This window comes from Lonchura striata, chromosome 3, assembly GCF_046129695.1.
Source record: "Lonchura striata isolate bLonStr1 chromosome 3, bLonStr1.mat, whole genome shotgun sequence".
NCBI classification, from domain to species: Eukaryota; Metazoa; Chordata; class Aves; order Passeriformes; family Estrildidae; genus Lonchura; species Lonchura striata.
Window position 1 is genome coordinate 53,809,883 of NC_134605.1, and position 24,737 is coordinate 53,834,619.

At 36.8% G+C, this 24,737-nt stretch overlaps 1 protein-coding gene across 4 annotated transcripts in view; it reads right to left on the reverse strand.

The window, feature by feature from the left end:
- TULP4 (TUB like protein 4) overlaps nucleotides 1-24,737 on the reverse strand; it is a 148,156-nt gene that overhangs the window by 105,791 nt on the left and 17,628 nt on the right. For all 4 annotated transcript variants that reach the window (XM_021540430.3, XM_021540432.3, XM_021540431.3 and 1 more), the window contains exon 2: nucleotides 13,824-16,084. In XM_021540430.3, coding sequence (XP_021396105.1) covers nucleotides 13,824-14,075 — 252 coding nt within the window. In that variant the 5' untranslated portion in view covers nucleotides 14,076-16,084. The remainder of the gene's footprint in view (nucleotides 1-13,823; nucleotides 16,085-24,737) is intronic.

Genomic DNA, 24,737 nt, shown 5'->3' on the forward strand with positions numbered 1-24,737 from the left:
TCGTAAAGCCTGCATAAGGTATTTGTCCATCTGCTTCCAGAACAATGACAAAGCGACAGGAAATTTCAAAAGAGCAGCCAGAGTTATTAGCTTGCTAATAACCACCCAAAAATGAATACAAATTGGTGAGCAGCCTTCTATCAAACACTTCTGTGACTGTCGTGACTAGAGTTGCTCCAAAAATTTTCAGCTGATTAAAAAACCTCAAAACAAGCCTTCTTCAACTATTATTGGCTCACAGAAATAGAAATCTGTGTCTTCAATTTTATATGAAGTGTTTTCAAGGCTTCCCTTCCTTACTCATCTCAAATAGTGAATGAAGAAAGCAGCAGTCTGTTTTCTTAAGCAGAAATGCAAAGATGAAGAGGAGTGAGCAAATGGCTTTTGAAAGCTTTTTCGTATTTTAAGTGAAAAGTTAAAATACATTCAAGTTGTAAAAACAAAACTACAAAAAACCCAAAACAAAGTTGTCACTATAAACAGATAATGTAAATCTGTTAGATTTACAGAATCTAACATGTTCCACTAAAAGCACTACCATCCTCACAAATATTTAAAAAATAATAACCCATCTTTCTCTATTAAGGAAAATACCCATTTCACAAGAATTGTAGCTAAATCTACACTGACAGAAGTTACCCATGAGTGCCACAGCATAGTATGATGAAGCTGTCACTGTTAAAAGAACACTTCTAAAAATATTCTGGAAAACCAGCTATCATCACACTGGACACTGAACTCAAAAAAGCATTCTCTGTCACAGCCTGGAAGTATAAAAATTATTTTAAAAGACATTTTACCCTCTTTTTAAAGTCTCCAGTACAGTTCATGCACCTTTATTTTATGGGCCTCTGCCTCATTTTGGCAATGTAAGGACTAGAAAATGCAGCCTTAAGGTTGATTTACTTAATAGTAGCAACTGTATACTCAATGAATTTGTTCCCATGTGTATTCAAAACTCACTTCAATTGACATTCAAGATAAAAAGCTAACACCTCAAAGTTACCACAGCTCAACCTGGTTTTTTGGAGCATGGAGGTATTTGCTGTAGTGGTGAGGATATATTAAATTGCCTAATAATCTGCCAAGTTTCTCATCATTTCCCATAATTTCTCAAGTGATTCTGGAGTTAATTGGCAATAAGAAACTTCATTTACTAACTGACTTTCTTCTAGCTTTCACGCCTACCCAAGGGAGTCACACACCATGTCTCAGACTCAAATACCTGTAATTCTCAGTCTTAATAATCACTGCAGCATATAAATACATCACAGATTATTTTCCTTTTTAGCACACTTTTAAAAGTCAAGCTTAATAAGAACATATTAGATCTGACATCACTAATGTTATTATCAACAACACTGAACTCAATTATTAAAGCCTCTCATTGACATGAATCATGTTATCCATCCTCTGGGCACAATCCGCATCATTACAATTGTTCTAAAGCTCAGAACAGGTGATTTGTAAGCTGATTAATTGACTGAATCACAGCGAGATGGATGCAAAAAATAGCTAAATATCCCTTTACTCTGACTGCTGTATACCTAGGTTTTGAGCTTTAAAGGTAGCTATGCTGTCCATTTAGGAATTCCTTGAGATTAGCTAGATACATACCAAAAAACCTCACTGTATGGGTGCCCACATTCAGTGGGGTCAAATATTACTCATGATCAAACACTGAAGATGAGTCATGAAAATTTATTTTTAAATTGGCTTGTGAAATCAGATACTCAGAAGAATACTAAGATTAAACTGACAAAGACAAATGCCAAGAAATGTTGGCTAGCTGCGTAGAAGTATAGTATCAGATCATTTAATGAAAATTAATTGATTCATCTTCAGAGTTCCAAAGATAGAAAAATTAGAACTACCATTTTTCAGAAAATGAGAAATACGTCCAGGTTATGGTGAAAAGCTATGTGTAAAAAAAAAAAAAAAAATATCCTTCACAGCAACATTAAGTTGCTGAACCATTAGACTTTGTTTTTCTTCATGGCCTTTGCTGCATACTTACTACTTTCCAAAACAAGCAATATGGAACTCATTTGGGCAACTCTCCCTCACCCAGAGGAACTGCACAGGCATTGAATAGAAGAGAATGACAAAGAGTCAAAAAATAGAGTATGCATACAGGTAATTGAAAACTGAATCACAATACGTATGCACCAACACATTCAAAGAAATGAAGTGACATGGTAAATCAAGTGCAGCTAATGCTGACATTACATAACTTCTGATAGCTCAATCTTTCTCTCTGATACACCATGGCTGTCTGACAAATTGCTCAAGTTTTACAAAAGAAGTAGGATAAACCTACTTCTTTCTCCTGATATCCACCATCAACCCACAAAGCAATGAGCAGGACTGATATCTACTATCTACATTTAACTAACAGCTATTAAAGTTGTCATCTCTGGTTTGGCTCACTCACTGCAGAGGATGAACATAATGTGACGACATCTGATAGCTGTTTATGAATTCAGGACATCACAACTATAGATCCAACCCCAAGGCCTGCCAGAAAGCCACATTAGAAAAGCAGCAGGCAGGCTTGCCCTCTTCTATGCCATCTATTCCCTCCAAGTATTCCTGCATCTTGAATCCAAACAGTCCCAAAACTCCCACCCTACCTACACTTCAGGCTCATTCCCACTTCTACCTAAATTCTGAGCTCTTTTCCTATTCTCATAAAAGTTGCTATCACTTAAAGTGAAATTAATTACATATTAGATGCCTACATCAAGTAAGTAAAAACCTCTGCTGACACAGATGCTAGTAAGAGTACTAATGGATGCCCACCAGGTAATACTATCTATTTTTCAATACCACAATAATACTAATAATAGAGTGAGTAGAAATAAAACTAGCAGTTCAGTTGCTAGCAGTATTTGCCCCAATAGTTTAAAATTAAAATTTTAATAGCAAGCTATTTCTGATACTACTAGTAGTTTTAGAAAAAACAACCTAGAAAACTAGAGATTAATTTAATTTTGTATTAAATAGCTTTCAAATTTCTGTCCTTAAGATTACAAATGTAAAAGCCACAAGCAACTTAAAAACCAGCTGCCCAAAATCATCAAGTTTAAAATCTTTTAAGTCTCTGTCTTATTATTTTCAAACAGGAGATACACTCAATGTATCTCAGTATAGAAGTCTCTTTCTCAGAAATTACATTGAAAAAATCTCAAATGAAGTCATAAAATGCCTCATGCATAGCATACAAATTCTATATATTGTGCTTTCTAGTCTTATGGACAAGATGGAAGTATTTAAAATCTGCCAAACCTGTTCTTATTATTGTTACAATTATGCATCAAAGCTGCAGAAAGAGCAATTAAAATGTGAATGAGGCATTACGAAAATAATCTGTATGTATGGAAACAAAATTACACATATTTGCCTGAAATGGTTTTGTAGGATTACCTGGTTTTAGAGAAGCTTCTCCTCGCTTTTCATGCTTTAGATGGCTCATTTGAGTTGTCAGTAGCAAGACCTCCAGGATGGAAAAATTACCTGCACCTGTAATTCCTGACACCCACTGCCTTGCAGTAAACACAGTCATCTCCCAGAGCAGTGTAATCACAACTACATCTCACTCCTCCACTCCAAGGCAACTGAGGAGGAGGCTGGCTGAGGGAGGGCAATTTTAACACCAAGTGACCACAGAGACTAGAATCCTCACCACAATTAACCCAAAGAAACACCAGCTTCAGACAGGCCCTTTAATAAAACATAACAATATTGTGTCAAAACCTAATTTGAATCTGTTTATTCAACAGAATAACTTTATGGCAGCCATAATGCATAACAACAAGGTATAACTGGTTTCATAAATAGTATGTATGAAAATGACAATATCAAAATCTAATTTGTTAGCCTCCCTGCTGGATTTGTTTCTTCTGGAGAAAGAACTTAGGGCAGGACAAATTCTGTCATTATGAACAACTCTCAATTTGAAGCACTGCTTCAAAAGATTTCTGATTTCCTTCAAAAGAGAACAACATCTACATATATTCCAATAGGTATTTCTCAATAAACAAGCCTTGGTTTACATTTTTATAACTTGCATAATTGTTGCTAATATTCAAGAAACCTAATGACATCAGATTTCTCTCACAAGTGAAATGCAGAGTCTGGATTCTCTAATTAGTAGGAGGACTACTAAATCTGAAGAAACTGTTGAGAGTATTATTCTGGAAACAGCAAGATGCTGGAAATGCAGAAAAATGTAAATGAAACACAGATGATGATTTTTCATAGGAAAACAGTAATCCCTACTCTAACATCTACAATCAATGGTGTATTTTCTGGGCAAATGCAGAATTGCTAAGATAATGTACATGAGAAAACATTTATCTTAGAGACCAATAAACATAACTTATGCTAAGGTGTCATTTTGTACAGTAAACCAATCTGAGCCTGGATGGAAGAACATCAAATATTCTTCCATTTCATACATTTTATTCAGTACTCCTATTTAGGTTTTCAAGCACAGCTCAAGACATTACCAGAACAAGAAGTGACAGGTACCCTTAAACTGCAGCCTTTCTTAGCCACTTTACCTCTTCATAATTTTAAGACACCTTATTTCAATGAACTAAACATTTTGAGCATCCATTCCATAAAATAAACACAACTCCCTCCACAGTAACACCCTTTATTAATTAATCAGACATGTGACATTCCCACCTCTGAGCAGCAGTTGGAACCACAGTTCCATCATATGCTCACAGAACAACTGCTCAACTGAAGAGCAAGATATTTGTGTATTATCAGCCTCAAAAAATACTGCACAGGACCAAATTAGAATTGTAGAAAGGGTAAGAAAGACAAACAGGATCTCTTTTCTTTATGATAGCCCTAACATAAATGCCCTGTAGTACCCCTTACAAACTAAGCTCTCTAGTTTGCCATCAACACTCCCTTTACCCAAAGCAGAGCACCAGAAAGCCATGTCACTCTGTCCTCAAAACAGCCTTCTGGGGCATCTTCACATGTGCACCCTTGACAGACAAGGTCATTCCTCAATAAAGGTCCTCATTAGGAAAGCTACAAGCCACACAGAATCACAGAATGAACTAGACTGGAAAAGGCCTTTGAGATCATCAAGTCCAACCTATAACCTAACACCTCCTTATCAACTAAACCATGGCACTGAGTGCCATGTCCTGTCTTTTTCTAAACACATCCAGGGACAGTGACTCTACCAACTCCCTGGGCAGACCATTCCAGTGCCCAGTCATTCTTTCAGTGAAGATTTTTTTTAATGTTTTTAACCTACACTTCCCCAGGCACAGCTAAGGTTAAATATCCCCATTTTTAGTATTTTGTAATCAAATACAAAAACCAATTCTCTGCTGTGTCTCTACCTGAAGAATGACCTTGATATTCCTTTTGGGGGAATTGGTTTTCCTGTAAAACTCAGGAAGCTCTTTCAGCTAGAGCTGTCTCTTCCGTAGGTGGACGAACTCTTTTTTGCCACCTTACTCAGAAGACTGCATTTCTTCTTTAACAGGCTGAAATATTCCCTCTTTCCCAACTTCTCTAATAGCTCTTGCAGGTATTTGGCCCCCTCTCCAGGACACCACTCAAGACATTAACAAGACATGACCATACTGCTGATAATCAGCCTTCTGCTGTTGGCCATTATCCTCTGGAAGCTACATCTGTGGAACTGACTGCTGCCTTCTGCTGACTGTCAGTGCATGCCAGATCCCCCCCACGTTTGCTCAGCTTCACAAAAGCCTGTGCCATTCTCCACCCGGACAACATTTTGAGACTGGCTGCACTCCAGCTGCACCTGTGGCTCCTGCACATGGGCAGGTGCATGCACACACCTCTCCTAGGCAGTGTGCATCTGCTGCTGCAGCTTTGTTCACACTTCTGCCTCGTCTTCCCCTGATGAAATAATTACTTGCCATTTTCTCAATTTACAAGCAGATGAGCCAACTCAGTAACTGGGGCACTGCTACCTTGTGATACAATTTCCTCCAGAAGTCTGATCTTTCAGTATCTACATTTAGCATTTTTTATCACTTTGTTTGAATCAGGGCTGTAGGTTTCTACAGCTTACAACAGACTCACATTCTGTAGCTTCTTCTAAACCTTTTCAAACACCACGATTTATGCCTCTAAACAGCTCCTTCTCTTCAGCTCAATGACAATTTTCCTTCCCAAATTCTGTTTCTCTTATGAAGTTGCTCACATCCAACAGTTTGACTTTCTTCTGCATTTTAATAACCTCTGACTGTAACTCTGCATGAGGATTTTAACTATGCTCTCCAACTCTTTGACTACTTGGGAAACCATATGGATTTCTCTTCAGGAAAAAAAAAAATTACTCCTCTTCTAGCACAGCAGTTTGTTCTCGTTTTAGCCAAACTTGAATGGATTCTCTCCACACTTTTGTATACTTAGCGCTTCCTGCCTGCCTTCAAGAGCTGTTTTTTGATGCTGCTTCACCAATTTTTGTGCAAGAGATTTCACTTAGATTTACAAATAGATTTCGCAGAGTCACAGAGTGATTGGGATGGAACCTCTGGAAATTCTGAGTTCCCTGCTCAGGCAGGGACATGGATTTGCTTGCTCAGGACTGTGTTCAGGTGGCTCTTTTGATTATTTCCAAGGATGGAGATTCCAAAACCTATTTGGGCTATCCAAGCCACCTATTCTCACAGTAAAAAAACATTCTCTGATGTTCATGGGGAACCTTCTGCAGTTTAGTTTGTGCCCTTTACCTATGTCCCTGGGAACCACCAAAAAGAGCTTGGCTCCATCTTCTTTCCATCCTCCCTGCAGGTATTACATACATTAATAAGAGTCTTCTGGACTTTCGCTTTAGGCTGAAATTTCCCAGCTCTCTGTCTTTCCTCACAGGTGCAGTGCTTCAGTCCCTCAATCATCTTTGTGGCCCTTCATTGACCTCTCTTACTGGGGAACCCCCACCCCAGAACATGATCCTCCAGGTGTGGCCTCACCAGTGCTGTGCAGAGGATAAGGACTACCTGCCTTAAACAGCTGGCATAAATACTTCTCCTGATGTCACCAAGGACACCGTTTACCCTCTTTGTGGTAAGGGTTACACAGCTCACTCACATTCAACATACTGATAAGGGTAAACAAAGCTGAGTTTTATTAATTAGTAAAGTCACCTACGTACACTTCATTTCCTTAAAATAATAATAATAATGATAGAAAAACCAATGCATAAGGATACTATTTCCCTGTATACGAATTTGTCAAGTAATTCTAGAACTGGAATATCATTATTTCAATGAAAGCTATAAACCAGCATTTGTTTTTGAAAATGCACAAGAATTTCCCCAATTCAACTTCATTTTCATTACTTCCTGTAACATTTGTATTATACAAGTGGATTACTTCTCTTAAAAGAAGTTCAAATGCAAAGAAGATATTGAGAATTTCCTCAGAAGTCCATTCATGTTCACAAAGGATTGCTATTAAAGCAGAGATGCTGGTTGCCCAAGCCTAAGTGCCTATAAAACATCTTTTGTCTGTCCTACTACATTCTAGCTACACTTGACAAGCAGTTACTTGGTACTCTACACTCAATAATATTGTGAAATGTTTATAGTTTGTAATGGGTATCTTATCTGTTAAGACTATCTGTAATTTGATGAACTCCTTTGGGAACTGTTTAAACCAAGGCAGTGTCCTTAATGATTATTATGGCTCAGAAATGCCATCATAAAACCTAATTTCTCCACTATTCAGATGCTCAATATGTATATGCTATACAAGGCCTTCAGAATTTCATATTAAATTATTTAAATTTCATATTAAATTATTTTTTAAACACTTTACTCAGAAAGTGCTCATATTCCAAGCTCAGGTGTCTAATGTCTAATAGGTGAGTAATCTCATCTATTCAGTACATCAGTAAGTCCTCATCATTAAACTTACGTTAAAGAAAATGCATTTATTTTCCTTGAACACACAAATTATCATGTGGAACAACTGCTTCTATACAGAACAAAGTATCTTCACCCTAATTCAAAAAGCAAGAAATGCCCCTCAGGTATGTCATTATCTTAAAATATGCATGTTGTTATCTTTCAGCAATTTTTTGAATAAAAACTTGGGATAATTTCTGATATAGGTGAGCTTGATTCCACTTCAAATCTTTTTGAGTGGAATTATCTAACAACAAAATTTTAGGTACATGTTATGCCATGATAAAATTTTAAACTGCACGGATGACCCACTTACAAATATACTTTTCACATCACATATTCCTTTTTTGCTCAGCTTTCAGGGTAATTATCTAGATGCTTATTACTACAAACCAGAAAAACTGTAATTTAATATTTTCCAAAGCTGATGACCTAACCTTTGCAGGAAACAAACTGCTGCATGACCTACAAGAGCAATTTCCAAGTAGCAGATCAATGCAGCATTATCAACTCTCATTACTCAGCAACAATTGTGGCAATATTGGATGGTTTGCTTCAAAGCCACAACTTCATGAGAATAAACATTGAACAGAGAGGCTGGGATTCTGAGGCAATTGAGAAAAATAGACAGAAAGAAAAGGCTTTTCACAAAAATATTTGTGAAAGTAGGAGCTGGGTGTGGCTGGAAAAAAAAACAGTACCACAAAAAAAAAAAGAAGACTCACTGAAAGTGGTCACAGTTCTTAGAGTGAACGAATTATACAGGAGGTGTGCTGGTACACAAGTTTAGGCTTGGCATTTGCAAATTGATATAGGGCATAGAAATGGGAAACAGCAAGACATTAAATTCAATTTTCCTTAAATTTGTCATTTAAAGAAGAGGATCAACCATTTCTAACTTACTGCTCCATCTATTTTCTTTAAGAATTCCCCTAAGAGAAGGCTATAAAAGACATGCCATGGAGAGCGTTTAAATTTCAGCAAAGGTTGAAAAGATTGGCAAGACTATCAAAAAGGTTTAAAATGTATGTTGGCTCTTTTGATATTTGCTTGAAGAAATAAAAGTGCTCAAGCACCCAGACTAAGTGCAGAGCAGACAGCCAAGAAGGTGCATTAAGGAGCCTGCATGAAAGCCCAAGGTGTCTGTCCTTTCTGCAAACAGGCAGTCAGAACAGCCTGGCAATACCAGTCACAGTACAAATCAAACAGTGCCAGCACAGTCAGGCATGGGACCTGTTGTCCTACAGTCACTCCCCACTAGTTCTGCCTTTCTGCAGCATTATTTTTCTGTAGCAATAATAGTTTAAGGACAGAGGAAGGGTATGGTTTGTAGACAGAGTTAGCACTGTATCTTTAACACTTTAACAAAGAGACAGCATTTCTGCCAACAAATGTCCTGCCTTCTTTGTGCAGTGACAGTAAAACAGAAAAGAGATCTGCAGTACCACTGCAGTTTACAACAGCGTATGTCTTGTAGCACTGAGACTTCTAAAGCCAAAAGGCATCATAATGGCATCATTGTACCTCAGGATTTTTTAATTATTCACCAGTAACAACTGTTCCAGCTGTGTCTGAAAGCCACATTTGATACAAGGGATCGACACTGTAAAGAGTCACATGCTGATTCAATTTTTCTGTTCAAGAATCATAATAAAAATCACATTTAACTTTCAAATGCCATTTACACTAAACAAAGTTTAAACAAACAAACAAACAAAAAAGTTTTCCTGTATCATTTTTCTGTATTCTTCCCAGTGACACTACAAACCAAAAACCACTATAGAAAAGGCTTATTTATTTGGGCTTTTAAAATTTATTTCCTAAATAAGCAATAGACTGCTGGGAAAAAATCTGCTCTGCAAGATATATACAACCTCAAAAAAAAAAAAAAAAGGGGAGGGGGGGGGGGGAGAAAGGGATAAATAAAGCTTTCTTTCTTTTTAAAACCAGGAAAGATATTTTTAAGCTCCTTCTACTCTAAACCAAAACAAAACCAAGAACTGTGCAGACTTCCATAACTAATGTAGTATGAAAACCAACAAGTATTGAATATTTTTAAAGGACAGTGTTCCTTTGAAAAGCTGTAACTAATTAATTTGACAGTCCAGCTGAGATAGGTTTACACCCCCATCTACTAAGACCTGTGCTAAATGAAACAGGATGGGTTTTTTGCAGCTGTAGACATGTGCTTGGAACACTCAAATAATGACAAATATAAATAAAATTATGCTCAATAATGTATTCAGCTTGTTACTTAATTCACTCCATCTAATTTGCATGTACTTGTAATACTTTTTAATGCTTCAGTCTAGCAATTAGCATACTGATTCTTATTAAATATATCAAAGATGTCTTTTTAGTTAGCACAGTCAAAAGCAAATGTACACCTGCAAAACATTTTTTAAGCACTAGCAATTTAAGAAACATTAAGTGCCATAAAAATTGGTGTATCTTAATATACTACACACAACAGAAACCATTAGAAGAAACACAATGGCACCATCCAACCTTACAGATTTTCACTGGAAGGAAAATCCCTATAAGGCTAATTGAAGCCTCCTAAATTAAGATGGTTTTTTTTTTTTTTTTTCTAATTATCTGTCATAGAGCCCCCTGAAAATCTCTCCCAAGAAAACTCAAGATGGATCAGATGCTGAAAGCTCGTATCTCTGTAGAACCATAAAAAAATACTCAGTCTGACACGCTTCAGAGCCTACTGGTCATATATTTTGTATCACAAAATGCAATATTTTCACCCCTTGCCACAGAATAAATGGGAATATGCTTATTTTAATTTTGTGATTCTCCTTAGTAACTACAAAAATAAGAAGTTGTTGCAAACTCTAACAACCAAACAAAACAACTATAGAAACATACGTGTGGCTCACATCACAACACTTAATTCTCAATTATTGTTCAACATGATGAGTTATTCGGATCCAGAACTATAATATGCATGTCAGTAATTCAGTCCTGAGGATTCCTCATTCTTGTTTGTTCTGATAGGCTACCAGCATTTTATTAGAGCCAAGAAAATAAACCAAAAAGTTTTCAGTTAATCTCTTAAGAAGTCATAAAAATATTGCAAAAATACATCACAAGCATTCATCTTCTTGACTCACTTAAAAAGTCTCACATTCTTGCCAGAAGTACAGCACTGCCACATTACCTCTTCTTCTAGAGTTTCACTTTAAAACTGTAATACTGTAATTTAAATACAATGTAGTGTTCTGCCCACAGCATATTGTTAATTACACCCCAAATGGCAAACATTTAGTTTCTATATTATCACACTTCCATTCTGTTCATTTCAGCATTTTATACTTAATAATTGAATGCATACCAATGTTGAAATAGCATTGTATGACTGAAAAGCAATAAACTTCACTTGGCAACCTAGCTTTATCCCAGAGAAAAATATAGGCATAAATCATCATTTATAAATAAACTATAAATAGGTATAAATCACCGTTTCTGGGAACAAGACAACACAATATGCTTCTAGAACTGGCCAGTGAATCAAATAGGCTCTCATGAGTGTCAAGTTAATCACAATCTAAGGGCCCACTCTGTGCAACAAACATGGCTTTAATCAGACACACATACCAGGATGTGTTTGCAAAATCAGCATTTTCCATTATGAATGGTGGCACACAATAAAGACAGCATTGTTGTTGGGTTTTTTTAACATGAGAATAAGAAAAAAAACATTTACTTCTTATGCAAATAGTAGCAATAACCACTGCTGTTCATTATTTTTTTTCAAGAATCTTTCAGCAGACAGACTTAGAAGAAAAGGAGATTTTTTCTAAAGAAAATTATCTCACTGTCCATTCAACTATATATCTTAACATTCCTACCCAAATCAGTGGGATTCTTCTATAAAAGGATTAAATTCAGTAAGCTTGGTGAAGAGTGCTTGTACGAATTAACTTTTACTTACAAGATGATCAAAAAAACATGACAGTAGGAAAATCTGATAGCAGCCAGACTCATCACAGAAAGCTATTTCCACTAAAGCCACTTCTCTCTTCCTTCAGTTGCATCCCACCATATCAGTTTTGTTTTAGAGACATAAATTGGCAGTCTCTACTCTGGTCATTGACACAATTCCTGCTGTCAGAAGGATTACTTACAGGAACACAACCTTTTATTAATCACAAGTTTGACCCAAACAACAACAAAAAGATCCAAATAGAAAATTTTCATTACATTTGAGTCCCTCTCCCATGCTAATCACTGTTAGATGAAAGGATGTGCAAACAGCACAGCTAAATCCCCACAGCAATGATACAATGACCCAGAAAGCGACTCTAATGGCCAACGGAGCAAATAAAGCAAAACTAGCCAAACCCAAAGGACAGCATGTACATAAGCATCTTCTCCATTTAAATGGGCACATATTGAAACCTAGTCTCGTATTTCCAATTTATGCAATAAGACTTCACAGAAACAGAAACTTTTTATATTGTTCCCAAAACATATATTACACAAAAGAAGAGAAACAAGTGCCCGGGTTCACTGAAAATTTAGATAACAAAATATGAAGAAATGAAAAGTGATTATTGTGTCACACACACATAAAAAATAAAATGCAATTCGTAATTGAAAATTAAACAGACAACTAGCTGTCATTCAAACCAAAATGCTGGATTCAAATATCATTCTTCCCTTTGGGAAAATGCGGCTGTAACTTTTTTGAATGAACCTGATACAAATATATACATGAATCTGTCTTTCATCAATACATACAGAAGTCTGTATGATTTACCATACACCCACACACTTCCATACACACAAAGAATGTGAAAGCAATTATTTCACACTAAGTATTTGTTAGCTGCTCCCTTTTTTTGTTCAAAAGAGGACTGTTCCTAATGTTACACAAGAACCAAAACTACCCCCTTCTGAAACTGTGGTGCAGCTTGAGTTGAAAGGGCAACATACATTCCCAGAGTGCATCCGATAAATAGCAAAAGAGACAAGAAAAAAAATACTGTAACATTGGTGTATCTTGGTTTTCATTTCAGTACTTAAACTGTTATTCCACTCACCAAACTAACACAAATCTTTGATTTGAACAGATTCTTGTCAAAGAACACATCCAAACACATCCTAAATAAAAAGCAGAAACAAACTAGGCCCTCCCTGTTGTCTAAGACACTTGGTAAGCTACTGGGCATCACCGGCACTTTCCATGAAGCATTTTACAGAGAAAGAGATGGGAAGATGATAAAGCACAACCAAAATATCAATTTATACCAACAGATTTCTGCCTTTCAGAAAATACAAATGGAAAAGTTTTTGTATCATTGTACTCAGGACAATGCTTCGTACACTGAAGTTATGGCATTTTACTGCAAGGCACCTCCGCATTTCTGAGAGGTCACACTTGGCCCTTTTTCTAACAAAATGAGAAGTTTTCCAGATACAACAGCTATCTCCTGTTACAGGCTGTTCCAGTTTGCAGCTTCTGAAAATCTGGCAGACTTCAACCAAGCTTTTCTCCCATTGCCCTGCTTCTCCATTAGTCTTCCAGGCCAGACTTTACTACTGTGTGAAAGCAGTTAACTATCGCAGCTTTCAACTTCCATAAACATGCATTTATTGCATTTGCTTGGAAACTGGCAGATGCTGAGGAATGAAGGAGAAAGTAGGCCAGACCAAAACAAGCCACATTTCCAGAGAACCTCCCACCATCAGTCGTGCATGCTTGAATTTACCAGAAAAAAATCCCAACTGACCCAAATCCCATTTGGATTAGTCTTCAACCTCCTTCATACCACTCTGTCAAATTCCAAGCAGAAACACTTTAAAAAAAAAAAAAAAAAAAAAAAAAAAGAAGAAGAAAGAAAGAAAGAAAGGTAGCTACAATTTTCTTTAAAGTGTAACACACGTATTGCTTACCTCACTGTTGTGGCCCCTCAAATTGAAGTTGATTCTCTGAGGGGTGTTCCGATCCCTCCTGCAATGGCTGGAAGTGAAAGTGACGCCTACAACTCCTCTGCCATTGCCCGTTGCCAACCAGCCTTCCTCATAGTACCGCCTCCTGCACACTGGTTTCTCCTTCTCACTTTTGGGGACTCTGCCTTTCCAGGAGAGGCAGAGGATGTTGGAATCGCTGCAAAGAACAGGCCCATGTTCCACTGCTGCATACATGCTTTTTAAATATTTTATTTTTTGACATAAGAAAGTAATATGTCTAGTGCACAAAATTTAAATCAATTTTTTTTTTTTTTATTGATAAGACTGACCTGGATAGATCATTGAAAGGGAGGAGGATGGGGTCAGTGTTTATAAATATCCACCAAATGCATAGTGAAAAATTCCTCTATAAAAGATGATGGCAGTTGGCTAAGAAAAAGTAACACTTAAAAAAAAATTCAGGTTCATTTTTGTTTTGAGTCTGTAGAGTGGGGGTGCACTTATCCTTTGGAGAAACAGCTACTTCATAAGAGGCGCTCAAGAAATGGTTAAGTCATCTTTTTGCTCAACTTGATATAATCTTTATTCAGCCTGAGATTCCAGTTTAGCGTAATGCAATTCCAGAGACAAAGAGTTGCAAATGTGTAGGTTTCAAGTAACTTAAGGCTTTTAAAATTTCCTCCAGTCAGATTTTCTTCAAAAGTTCAGTTGCAGAAATTTAAACACACGCACATACATATATATGTATATATATGACATTCCTCTTTTCCAAGCTGCCCTCTGGCATATCTTTTCCATCTGATGTATTTCTGCTGCTAAAGCTGAAAGAGATTGCATAAAGGGAAAAAAAGGCACACGAACCGTGTGAAACAACAGACCCGAACTTGTGCAGGCACTGGTGTGCCAGGCCAGTTGGGAAATCCCTCTTGGTACTGAACCGCTCGTTGGACTCAAAAGTTTTTGCAATCCAAAGCCAATCCAATTTTCATCGCAGCACTTTTTTTCCACCAGAGACCCAACACAGCCTGAACTGTTTATCACGCTATCTTGCCTGCTTTCCCACTTTTTGCTGCCACACACGAATGAAAAAGAACCCCCTCTTCATTTATAGCAGAATCAAAAATGCTCAAAAGCTTTTAACTTTCAAAGTTAACTAAGTTTGCCTCGGGTGAACCATGAAGTTCTCTCTCCTGTGAAACAGGCTAAAATGTCAAGCTGTTTTTCCTTTACTTTTCCCTTTTTTTCTGCTACAAGGAATCACAGACTTTTCATTCTACCATAAAAAACAAATGCCAGAATTAAAGCACATCAAGTAAGCACTCTCTCAAAATCTTCTAAAATTCAAGGGAGGAAGAAATATAATCATCTAAAAAAGAAAGAGAAGCAGCATTAAAAATCTGACTTCCTGGGTTCACAATTTCTCTAGGTATTTTCCTTGCTTGTTTGATACGATCTTTCCTTCTTGATGCTTGTCTACAGCACAGATTCATAGTTCCAGACACAACATTTGCAGCTGTACAAGAAGGAAACATATGAAGTATTCCAATCGTTTTATTTGAATAATATTTATGAGCTCAATTAGCTAGTATTTATATCACACTAAGTGAAAAGAGGAAAAAGGAGAAGGAGAAAGGATATGCAAGTTTGATGACCTGGTTAACTCAAGAAGGACAGCGAGGTTTGCTCAGTTCAATGCCCAGACTTGTCCCATAGTTCCTCAACTTATTTACTTCCAGTCATCATTGCTCAGCAGAAGGTCACGTTTTATTGTCCATTCACAACCTACTGAGCCCAATGCAAAACGTGCCAAAGATCATACATTATTCCTCTGCCCTCTTGATTCGTCTGTTTCCCTCACAGATAGCGATTTAGATTGTGGAGGTATTTACTAGGCTTTTTTCTGCACAGAGGGTGTTTTTTCTTTCTCTTCTTGCAGATTTTTTTCACCCATGAAGACCATGTGGAAAGTTGAACATTACTGGCAGGTGTCTTTCCATGGATTATTGATTCCTGTGCTGCGAAGGTGCTCCATCTGGTTCTCAAATTAATTTTCATCAATTGCAAAGCTCTCAGGAATATGCCAGAGCAAGTCTACGTGACGACAAAAACATGTGCGTTTTCATGTACATGCAGTGCACACACCCATCTGGTACTCAGAGCTGCATCTGCCTTTTCAGTTTAGGTGTGGTAATCTTGTAAGACGGCCGCTACTCAAAACTTGAAACCCCTGGATTCTTCCAACTCTGCAAGGCAAAGCACACATACACACACAAAAAAAAAAAGTGAATAAAATAAGTCACAGAATGAGTTAAAGATATTGGTACTACTGTTACAGTAATCAAAGTATTATGATTAAGGATTTTATACCCGACTCCTACAGAGTGTATTATATATAGATAAAAACATTATTCAGAATATACATATTTGATATATTTGTATTTGATATACACACAAAGACGAACTACAAAATTTTCTTTCTTGCTTCCAAAATTCCCAAAACTTTTCACAATGGACATGTAGTATAGCTAATTAAATATATCTTGGAAGGATACTTTGGCAGGGAGGAGAGGAGTGGGGAGAGCTTTGTCCTGGTCACAGTCTCTGGGGCAAAATCTTGAAGATTTCACAACTTAGAAGTGAAGATGGGGAAGGGAGATGTTAGTGATAGAGTAGGCACAAGGTTAGACCCTGAGGCACACAAACAGGATCACAGAATGGCTGATCTGGAAGGGACATCTGAACATCATCTGGTCCAAACACTGTGCTCAAGCAGCGTCACCTGGAGTCAGTTGCCCAGGACTTACAGGCGACTTCTGAATATCTCCAAGGATGAAAACCCCATGAACTCTCTGGGCAACTCGTGCCAGCGCTCAGTCATCCTCACGGAAAAGTGTTTCCTGATGTTTAGAGGGAACCATCTGTGTTTCAGTTTGTGCTCATTGCCTCTGGTTCTGTCACTGGATACCACCATTAAGAGTCTGTCTCTCTCATTTAATTCCCTCCCATCAACTGTACACAAGAAGATCTCCTTAAGCTTTTTCTTCTCCAGGCTGAAGTCTCAGCTCTCAGACTTTCCTCATAGAAAAGATGCTCCAAACCATGAAAATACAGTACTGAACTTACCAGTCTCAAAGGGACTGGGAAGATTCCTCCAGGGCTTAAACTACTGCTTTGAAGACATCTAAGGTACTTCAAAATTAAAGCTTAAAAGTCTGAATCAATACAGATGGATTTAAAAACTATTCAAATCCTACTTAAATCTCCATTTGAAAAAGGGGAGAAAAATTCCCCCAAGTCAGTTTTATACAAAAGAGTGTATACAAATAAAGCACAAGAGACCAAGCAAAAGGCCATTCAGGATATTCCAGTAGTTGTATCCCAAGTGCACACATATGCACAGTTATTCTATCTACACAGTTACTGCTAAGAAGAGCTCATTTAAATTCAGAGCTGCATACATAACAGTCATCAGAGCTGTAAAAATGGTCTTGCCTTTATTACATAAAGCACTACACTAACCTCATGTCTCCTGTAATTAACCACTTATTTCATTCTAGCATAGACATATTAATTAATTTTGTTTTAAAAAAAGAGACAAGATAAGAAAACAAATTTATAGACACAAAGGCAAAGTTGTTAAGTAGTTTACAACACTACACAGCTGGCTGACTTATCAGAAACACTGTCCCCAAGATTTGGTGAGTCACTGCCAGACCTCTTCAGCACTATACCTCACTGAAGTTTTAAAAATAATGGCTGCCATTAATTTCTTTCTCATCATGGCAAGATGATAATATGAGAAATGTCACCTTTCCAAATTTCGGTGTTTATCAAGTACAGCCCAGAGAAAGTTCATATATAGGAAAACACAGAAAAACTTTCAGAGTATAATGGTTTATAGACAAACTTCTGTGTTTATCCTATGAGCAAACTTGATCCTCTGAAGGATCAGTGCCATTGTTTCCATACCCACTGGAATTCTCCTAACAGACATCTACATTCAAGAGCTGACATTTTATATTAGCAGCATGAGTATTATAATGCAAGCCTTTACTTATCCTACAGAGAAATTAAAAAAAAATGTTTACTGAGAAAACAAAGTCTCTGAAATATCAGTTAGAATAGAGTGAGGTAAGCACTAAACAGAATTGTTTGAACTGTACAAGAATCATGAGTTTACATGTGGATTTTAAAATACAGGTAAGTATAGATACAGTGCCTTTGCATAAAATCTGTATGCAACTTCTGTCCTTATCCACTGCATAAAAGATTAACAAGGTTGAGAAAAGGACTCCTCTGCATCGTGGTCAATAACCTTAGTCCCATTTACCATCACTTTCAAGATTAGGGAGTCCAAAGGCTTCTCCTCTTAAAAATATCCTAACTGCATTAGAAATGCTGGATGTGGAGAGATGAAAATCTAAAATAACTACAAAAGTAATAAAATCAGCCATTATTCAAATGCATTATTCAACTACTTTCTCAGTAAAATACAACCTATGAGAATATTTTACCTTTAAATTATTGAGGGTTGCCATTACCTTTATGTTACATTCAGAGACAAGAAAAAATACTTTTAAGACTGTAATATCAAACACTCAATATACAGGCTGAATTAAGATTACATATATTATATATTAAATCTTCCCATTCCCTTCTTCTTCATTTGCATGCATTCTGTATTACCAAAGTAATTGCCTAACTAAAAGATCTTCCCTCTAGAAAATCAGTAATTTAGACACTCCTCTTCTGCCACCATTACAGCAGCCTCACAGTTCTGTTCATTTTCATATTTTGAAACCAAGCATTTTGTCTTGTTTTTCCCCACCGTGGAACACCAGGGTAATGGCTTCCACCTCTGTTATGAAGCGTGTAATAGCAGAGGATTAAAAGCATGCTAGATGAGCTGGATGTTACCTGCACAATCCTACCATAGCCCAAAGTCAGTTTGGGCTCACCCTACAAAGAGAACTTGGCCTTCCAGACGAAATTCATTCAAACTAATTTTTAACTGAAGATTTTTTATAATCAAACTTTATGCACCTTTCCTTCCACAGCAGTGCAAGGACTAATCACAGAAGTGCACCACAATCTGATTTTGCTGGTAAATTATTTCTGACACTACTAGGACAATAAATATCAACAAATTGCCTACATTCATTCTCACTTTAAAAAGGTAGTTGAAAATATATTTTCTCTAGATTTTCCTTTTAACTAAGGGAGATGCTACTTGAACTCATCCTCTAATACCGTTGAGTCTAAGCCTAGTGATATAAAACATTTAAGTACCAACACCTAATGAGAAAAAAACATGGGAAACCAGGATCCACAACTATTTTATTTCATTTTGTTTTGAAAGCATAGTTCTTCCCAAATGCAAAACCCAGCAGCAAGTTATGTTTCTGCATGACAGAAAATTCAGGTACTAATTTAAAAAAATGAGCTTATAAACAGTTGCTTTTTTATAGTAATGTCAATATTAAACTCATCATTTTTATCTTCTGTTTCTATTAATTTATATAAAGTGCATTAAGCCACAGCTGGACAACCAGAAAAAATATTTGTTTGTTCTCATGCGTCTTTCATTGAGGTGTCTCTTTTGTTGACAGAAAGAAGCCAAGCACAGCCAAATGTGCCAGTACTGCAGCAAGCTCTTCAGTATTTCATGTTTATTCAAACCTCTGCTTTTCAAGGCTCCAGAACAGAGAATGTGAAGGTGAGGATAAAAGGGGACTGGGAAGGAAAGGAAAGCAAAGAAGGAAAAGTGAAGTGAGTACACACTACTTCTGAATTATTATCTTCAAGAAACCAAAACAAATAAGGACTCACAGCCTGCTTTTGAAAGATTCTGAATGCCCCAACATCTTAAAAAGAATAGAAGATAAAGAGTTTTTGAAAAGGCTTCAGGACTTTTTAGCCTAACCAGATTTCCTACCTGCCAAACCTGCATAAGGTCAAAGGAAACTGTACAGTCTAGGAAGGAAAAAATGTACACCAGTGTACACGAAAATATTTTAAAGGCATTTTAAAAGTGCCAGCCACAACTGGTTTGGCACAAGTTGATGGCAGATGAACCCACCAGCTATCAAATAGGGACTGCGGGACCAATCTCCAAGGTCACTGCTGAACACTACAGTACAAAATTGGCACATCATGTAATAGAGTTACTGTAATACAGGCTAAATACTACAGAGATAGAAGATGGTAAAATTATACAACTTGTTGTTTATTTAGTCCAATCTATAAATTAACAAAAAATCATTAAACAATCCTATCAAAAAAAGGAAAAAAAAATATTTAACAGGGCTAACTACTTTCCAAAAAAAGCCTGAAGAAACAATTAACTGCCTTGGAAGCTGATCTCACTGAAAACATAGTCTCCAAAAACAGCAACTGATTTCAAGAGAGCTTCCCTTCCTGAACTCACCATTGCCAAAGGGGTTAGGAATTGTGGCAATAAATTTCAATCAGTTTGAGCAGTGCCCAGAAGTTTTTGCTCTGACAGTCCTAGTGTTGTCCCACATTCAGCTGCATTGGCAAACTGGAAAGGTACAAAACAAGTGAGAAACAGAAGGGAGGAGTACCTGCAATTACCACTTGAAGACTATTGATAACAAAGTTTGGGCACAGAATATTTCTGAACTCAGGGATTTGTCCTTAAAAGAAATGGAAACAAAGTTTTTCCTCTTGAGGATGAATTTAAGATATCTTGGATGTCCTGGAGCCAAAGCTACCCATCAGTCATGAAAATATGCCTAATTTTCAAATTAACAGGGCTGAAATACTCCAGACAGGTGTTGAAAAACCTGTTTCAGGAAATAAAAATGCACAAATAACAAATACTAGCCTTTTAAAGAGTTGGGAGATTCACACCACTGAAAACCACATCTTAATGCTTTAGAGATTCAAAGAAATGTGAAGTGAGAGCAAGAAATTCCTGACACAAAAAAGTGTCAATCTTCTTTCTCAATAAAAGGCTGCAATCTGCACAGCACAGGGAAGCCCTAGACAATCCCTTCACCAGGCACTTCCTCAAAACATGGCAACAACTCTGTCTCACTAATAACATTCAAAGACCTTCATGGGAGGGTGCCCCAGCTCTCACCACCTCTTTTCCATTGAACTGACTGCACTGACCTTGCCTGTAATTACAGAGCAATTTCTTTCCCGTAGGAACATTCTGCAGCCTGCAAACATCCCTCGAGTCTGCAGCAGTTCCAGCTAGCTCCTAATTATCTCCAATATCTGCCCACAGGCTCTTGAATACTTTCTTATGAAGATACACTGAACTTTCGATATTCTCCTCAAAAATCCCAATACACCTTTGTATGTGATGCACTACCACACTGGAAACAAACAATAACATAAAAAAAAAAAAAAAAAAAGGAAGGGGAGATGAAGGGAGAGAACAACAGATGTCATCAGTTTTTAAAATTCAGAAGAGCCTCATAAACAAGAATTATTTCTTTTGAACAGCAAGACATATTTAAGTCAGAAACCTGGTAATTGCTGAGAAGCAGTGCAAGTGCAGTGTGTTGCAGCAAAGAGGGAGCTCCTGGTGATGCCTGCAAGCTGCACCACAGGTGTGAGAAGGATTGTGAGATGTGTGTATGTATTTAAAAATACAAAAAGACAGGAGTGGCATTTTTCAAACAGCTTGGGTTTCTCAGTCTTTGGATTTAGGATGAAGAACTGAACTCTAGTCCTGGCTGTCCCTCAAATGTGCTGACCTCAAGATTTCAGGCTGGTTTGAGAACCTGCACTCACCTCACCACCACTGCTTAGAACTGCAAATGCAGAGCAGGGATACTCCGCCCTTGCAACAAAGAGATGCAAAGCTTAAGAACAGCTTCATCTCCTCTCTCTACCTGTCCTCTTTTGCTCCAAGTTCCAGGGTTTTTTCTCATGCTTCTGGAAGTTCGTGTCAAGAACTCTGGATTAAAGGAGGCATATAATAGAATGGAAACAGACGAACTCAAGGAGTGGTTCCTTTAGAGGCAACCTTGATAATCAAGAATGACTAAAGAAGCCTTTGTAAAAGTCAAGAGCTTTAAATAAATGCTTGGAGAAATCAAAGACTTCTGAAAGTTGCTGTTTCACTACCAAGACTCAGAGGGCACAAGATCAGCTGCATGCACATGTGCCCTGTTAGGTGAATGATGGTTTTGATCTGCTCTGTATTAATACGCCAAGTGTTGACTGCTCATCTGTCTAGACAGAAGCAAGGAAGTCAGCAAGACACAGGAGTCCACCAGGCATAGTCATGGTCTGGTGGGTGAGCTGAAGGCAGATCTGCACCTAGGTAAATTCACAGAGCAGTCTTGTGTCCAAGTCCTTTTATTTTATACATGTCTTCACAATTCTCTCTTCATACTGGTCTAGCTCCTGCTAGACATATGAAATATGTCTATTTCATATAAACATGACTATGAAATAGTAGTTATATTAAAATACAAAATTTTGAAGTGGGGATAAGAAATAGAAGTATGCTACTCCTCATGCATGACTGGGACACTACAACCTTTCTATTGAGAAATCCATAATAGTTTAAAATTGCCAGTAACAGAGGTATTCAGTTGGAGGACAGCTACCAATGACTATGTCTTCTATTTTCTTAAACATGAAAAATCAACGTGTTAAAATGATCACAGATGAAAATGAATGAACAGAAAAAGAGTTACAAAACTCTAGAAAAGTATATTCAAGGAGCAACACGAGTTATTTTAGGTAGGAATTCTGAATATTTCATTCAATGCCCGCTGTACAGCTACCAGATAGCGGTTGCTTCTGACTCCAATCTCTACAAAATTATGAAAATGCTCTTCCATTGAACAATTGTTCACATTTAATCAAGAGAGTCAACAAATGTTGTAAATTAGTGTAGTTTTTTTTCAGGAAAAGTAATATTCTCATTACTTGGTAGCTAGTCCTATAATTAAATTTATTCTGTTGTTTTTATCCCCAGGAAGTTATATAAATGAAGTAACTGTCAAACTACTTGGACCCAATTATTTCTCTTCCTCAACAGAAAATTCTCAATGCCTTTTTAAATGCATGTTTACCTAATCTATACCCAAAAGGGATATTTTTTTTTTTTGTAAAGCTCAGATTCAGAATCTGCAAAGCATGAGAATCAAAAGGGAAGATTCATCATCACAGTTAAATCTGTATCTTTCAGATAAACACTCACACAGAGCTAATGCATTCGCATACAATTAAAGCTAAAGTTATGCATGACTAAACAAGAGAAAGAATGCTGGTGTGGGTTTTTTCCTTCGGATTTTCTTCTTTCCCATTGCCAAGTTTCACCTTACTGCCTTTCCCAAGGAACACAAGGATCTTCAGAGGAAGACAGTAAACTTTTCAAAATAGCCAGAGGAAAGATTGATTTGGTTGAAGGATATCGGCTTCATACACTCTGTACTTCATTTTAGAAACTTGGATTTGGGAAAGTAATATGATTGCATTCAGTAGATGATGTGCTACTTAGACAGCTTCTGCTAAATCTGACAAATATAGGTCAGAGTCCTGCAATCACACTTTGCTCAAGTATGCTTTGCATTTTCTAGACAAAAGTAATAAGACAAAAGCATCTGAGGTAATTTCAAAACATAATTTTGATGTAAAATTTTATAGTTATCTTAGTTACTTTTTTCCTCCTATGCCTAGGACTACTATATATTTAGACAAGCCTATTTCAGTACAATCTTGTTTTAGTTAAATAAGTACTTCACAAAGTACCTCCAGAGCTGAAAGCCCAATATTTACCACGTTAAAAGTTTTGGGAAGAGGTGGAAAAGCAGAACAATCAGACAAAAGAAGCAACATATAATTCACTCTGATCATTCCCCCTGTAAAACTCAACATCTATACTGAAGGTTCAACATCTGTATTAAAAAAGCCTGCTTGCAAACTGTGTAAGGAAAATTCTGCTGCATTTTCTGGTAAGCAGCTTGGCAAGGTAACATCATAATCTTGCAGTGTCAGTCCTCCCCTTGAGCTTACAAAGTCTATTAAAACAAATTACATGAAAACACCTTTTTCAGGATTTCAATTCAGTAGCTTAAGAGGATCAGGATATTCCAGTTCCTTCTTAGATTTAAGGAACATAAGACAGAGTACTTCAGTGTCTAATGCTGCATTGACACCTTAATACATTGTCCATTAAGTCTGTATTCTTCACAGACCACATAATAATAGGTTACTAGGAAGAAACTATATGTTTTGTTGTTACCTCTATTAGCTAGTTTACAATGAATTCAACAGTTCAGCATCTGCTTGAAACTGACATTACATTTGATCTGATGCAGATGGATGCACACAACAAACATGAGAGAAAAAGGTTAAAATATGGTATCATATAAAGTATTTTCATACAATGCTTCTGAAATTAGCTAACCTAATGATATTTTAATAAAATTCTATCCCAATAACTAAAATTAATATATTACTTTTCACTTACTCTTCTACTGAATGACAGCCTGAAACTAAGATGATGAACATAGAGAAATTACAATATCAGAATACAAAAATTCTATTCCTAGCTATTAAAAGAATTAAATACCTAAATTAAATATGGGAAAATCTAGTTACTCAGTGACTCCAAAACCTCAAATATTATCTGACAGATGCTGATTTCATTGGATTGTCAACCTAACAACTCACTACTTGGCTGCTAGATTAAAATGCTGCAAGATTAAAAAATTAAAAATCTGTATATTTAATATATGATTCACAGATAATATGTTTGCCTGAAATCAGTCTATTTCTTTTCTAAAAAGGCATAAAACAAGATTTACATTACATATGAATATACTTCCTTGTTTATACCTGTACACTGTCACAGCAGAGCTGTTTTACTGCTGCTGCTATTTCTCCTTACATCTACATTGTAAT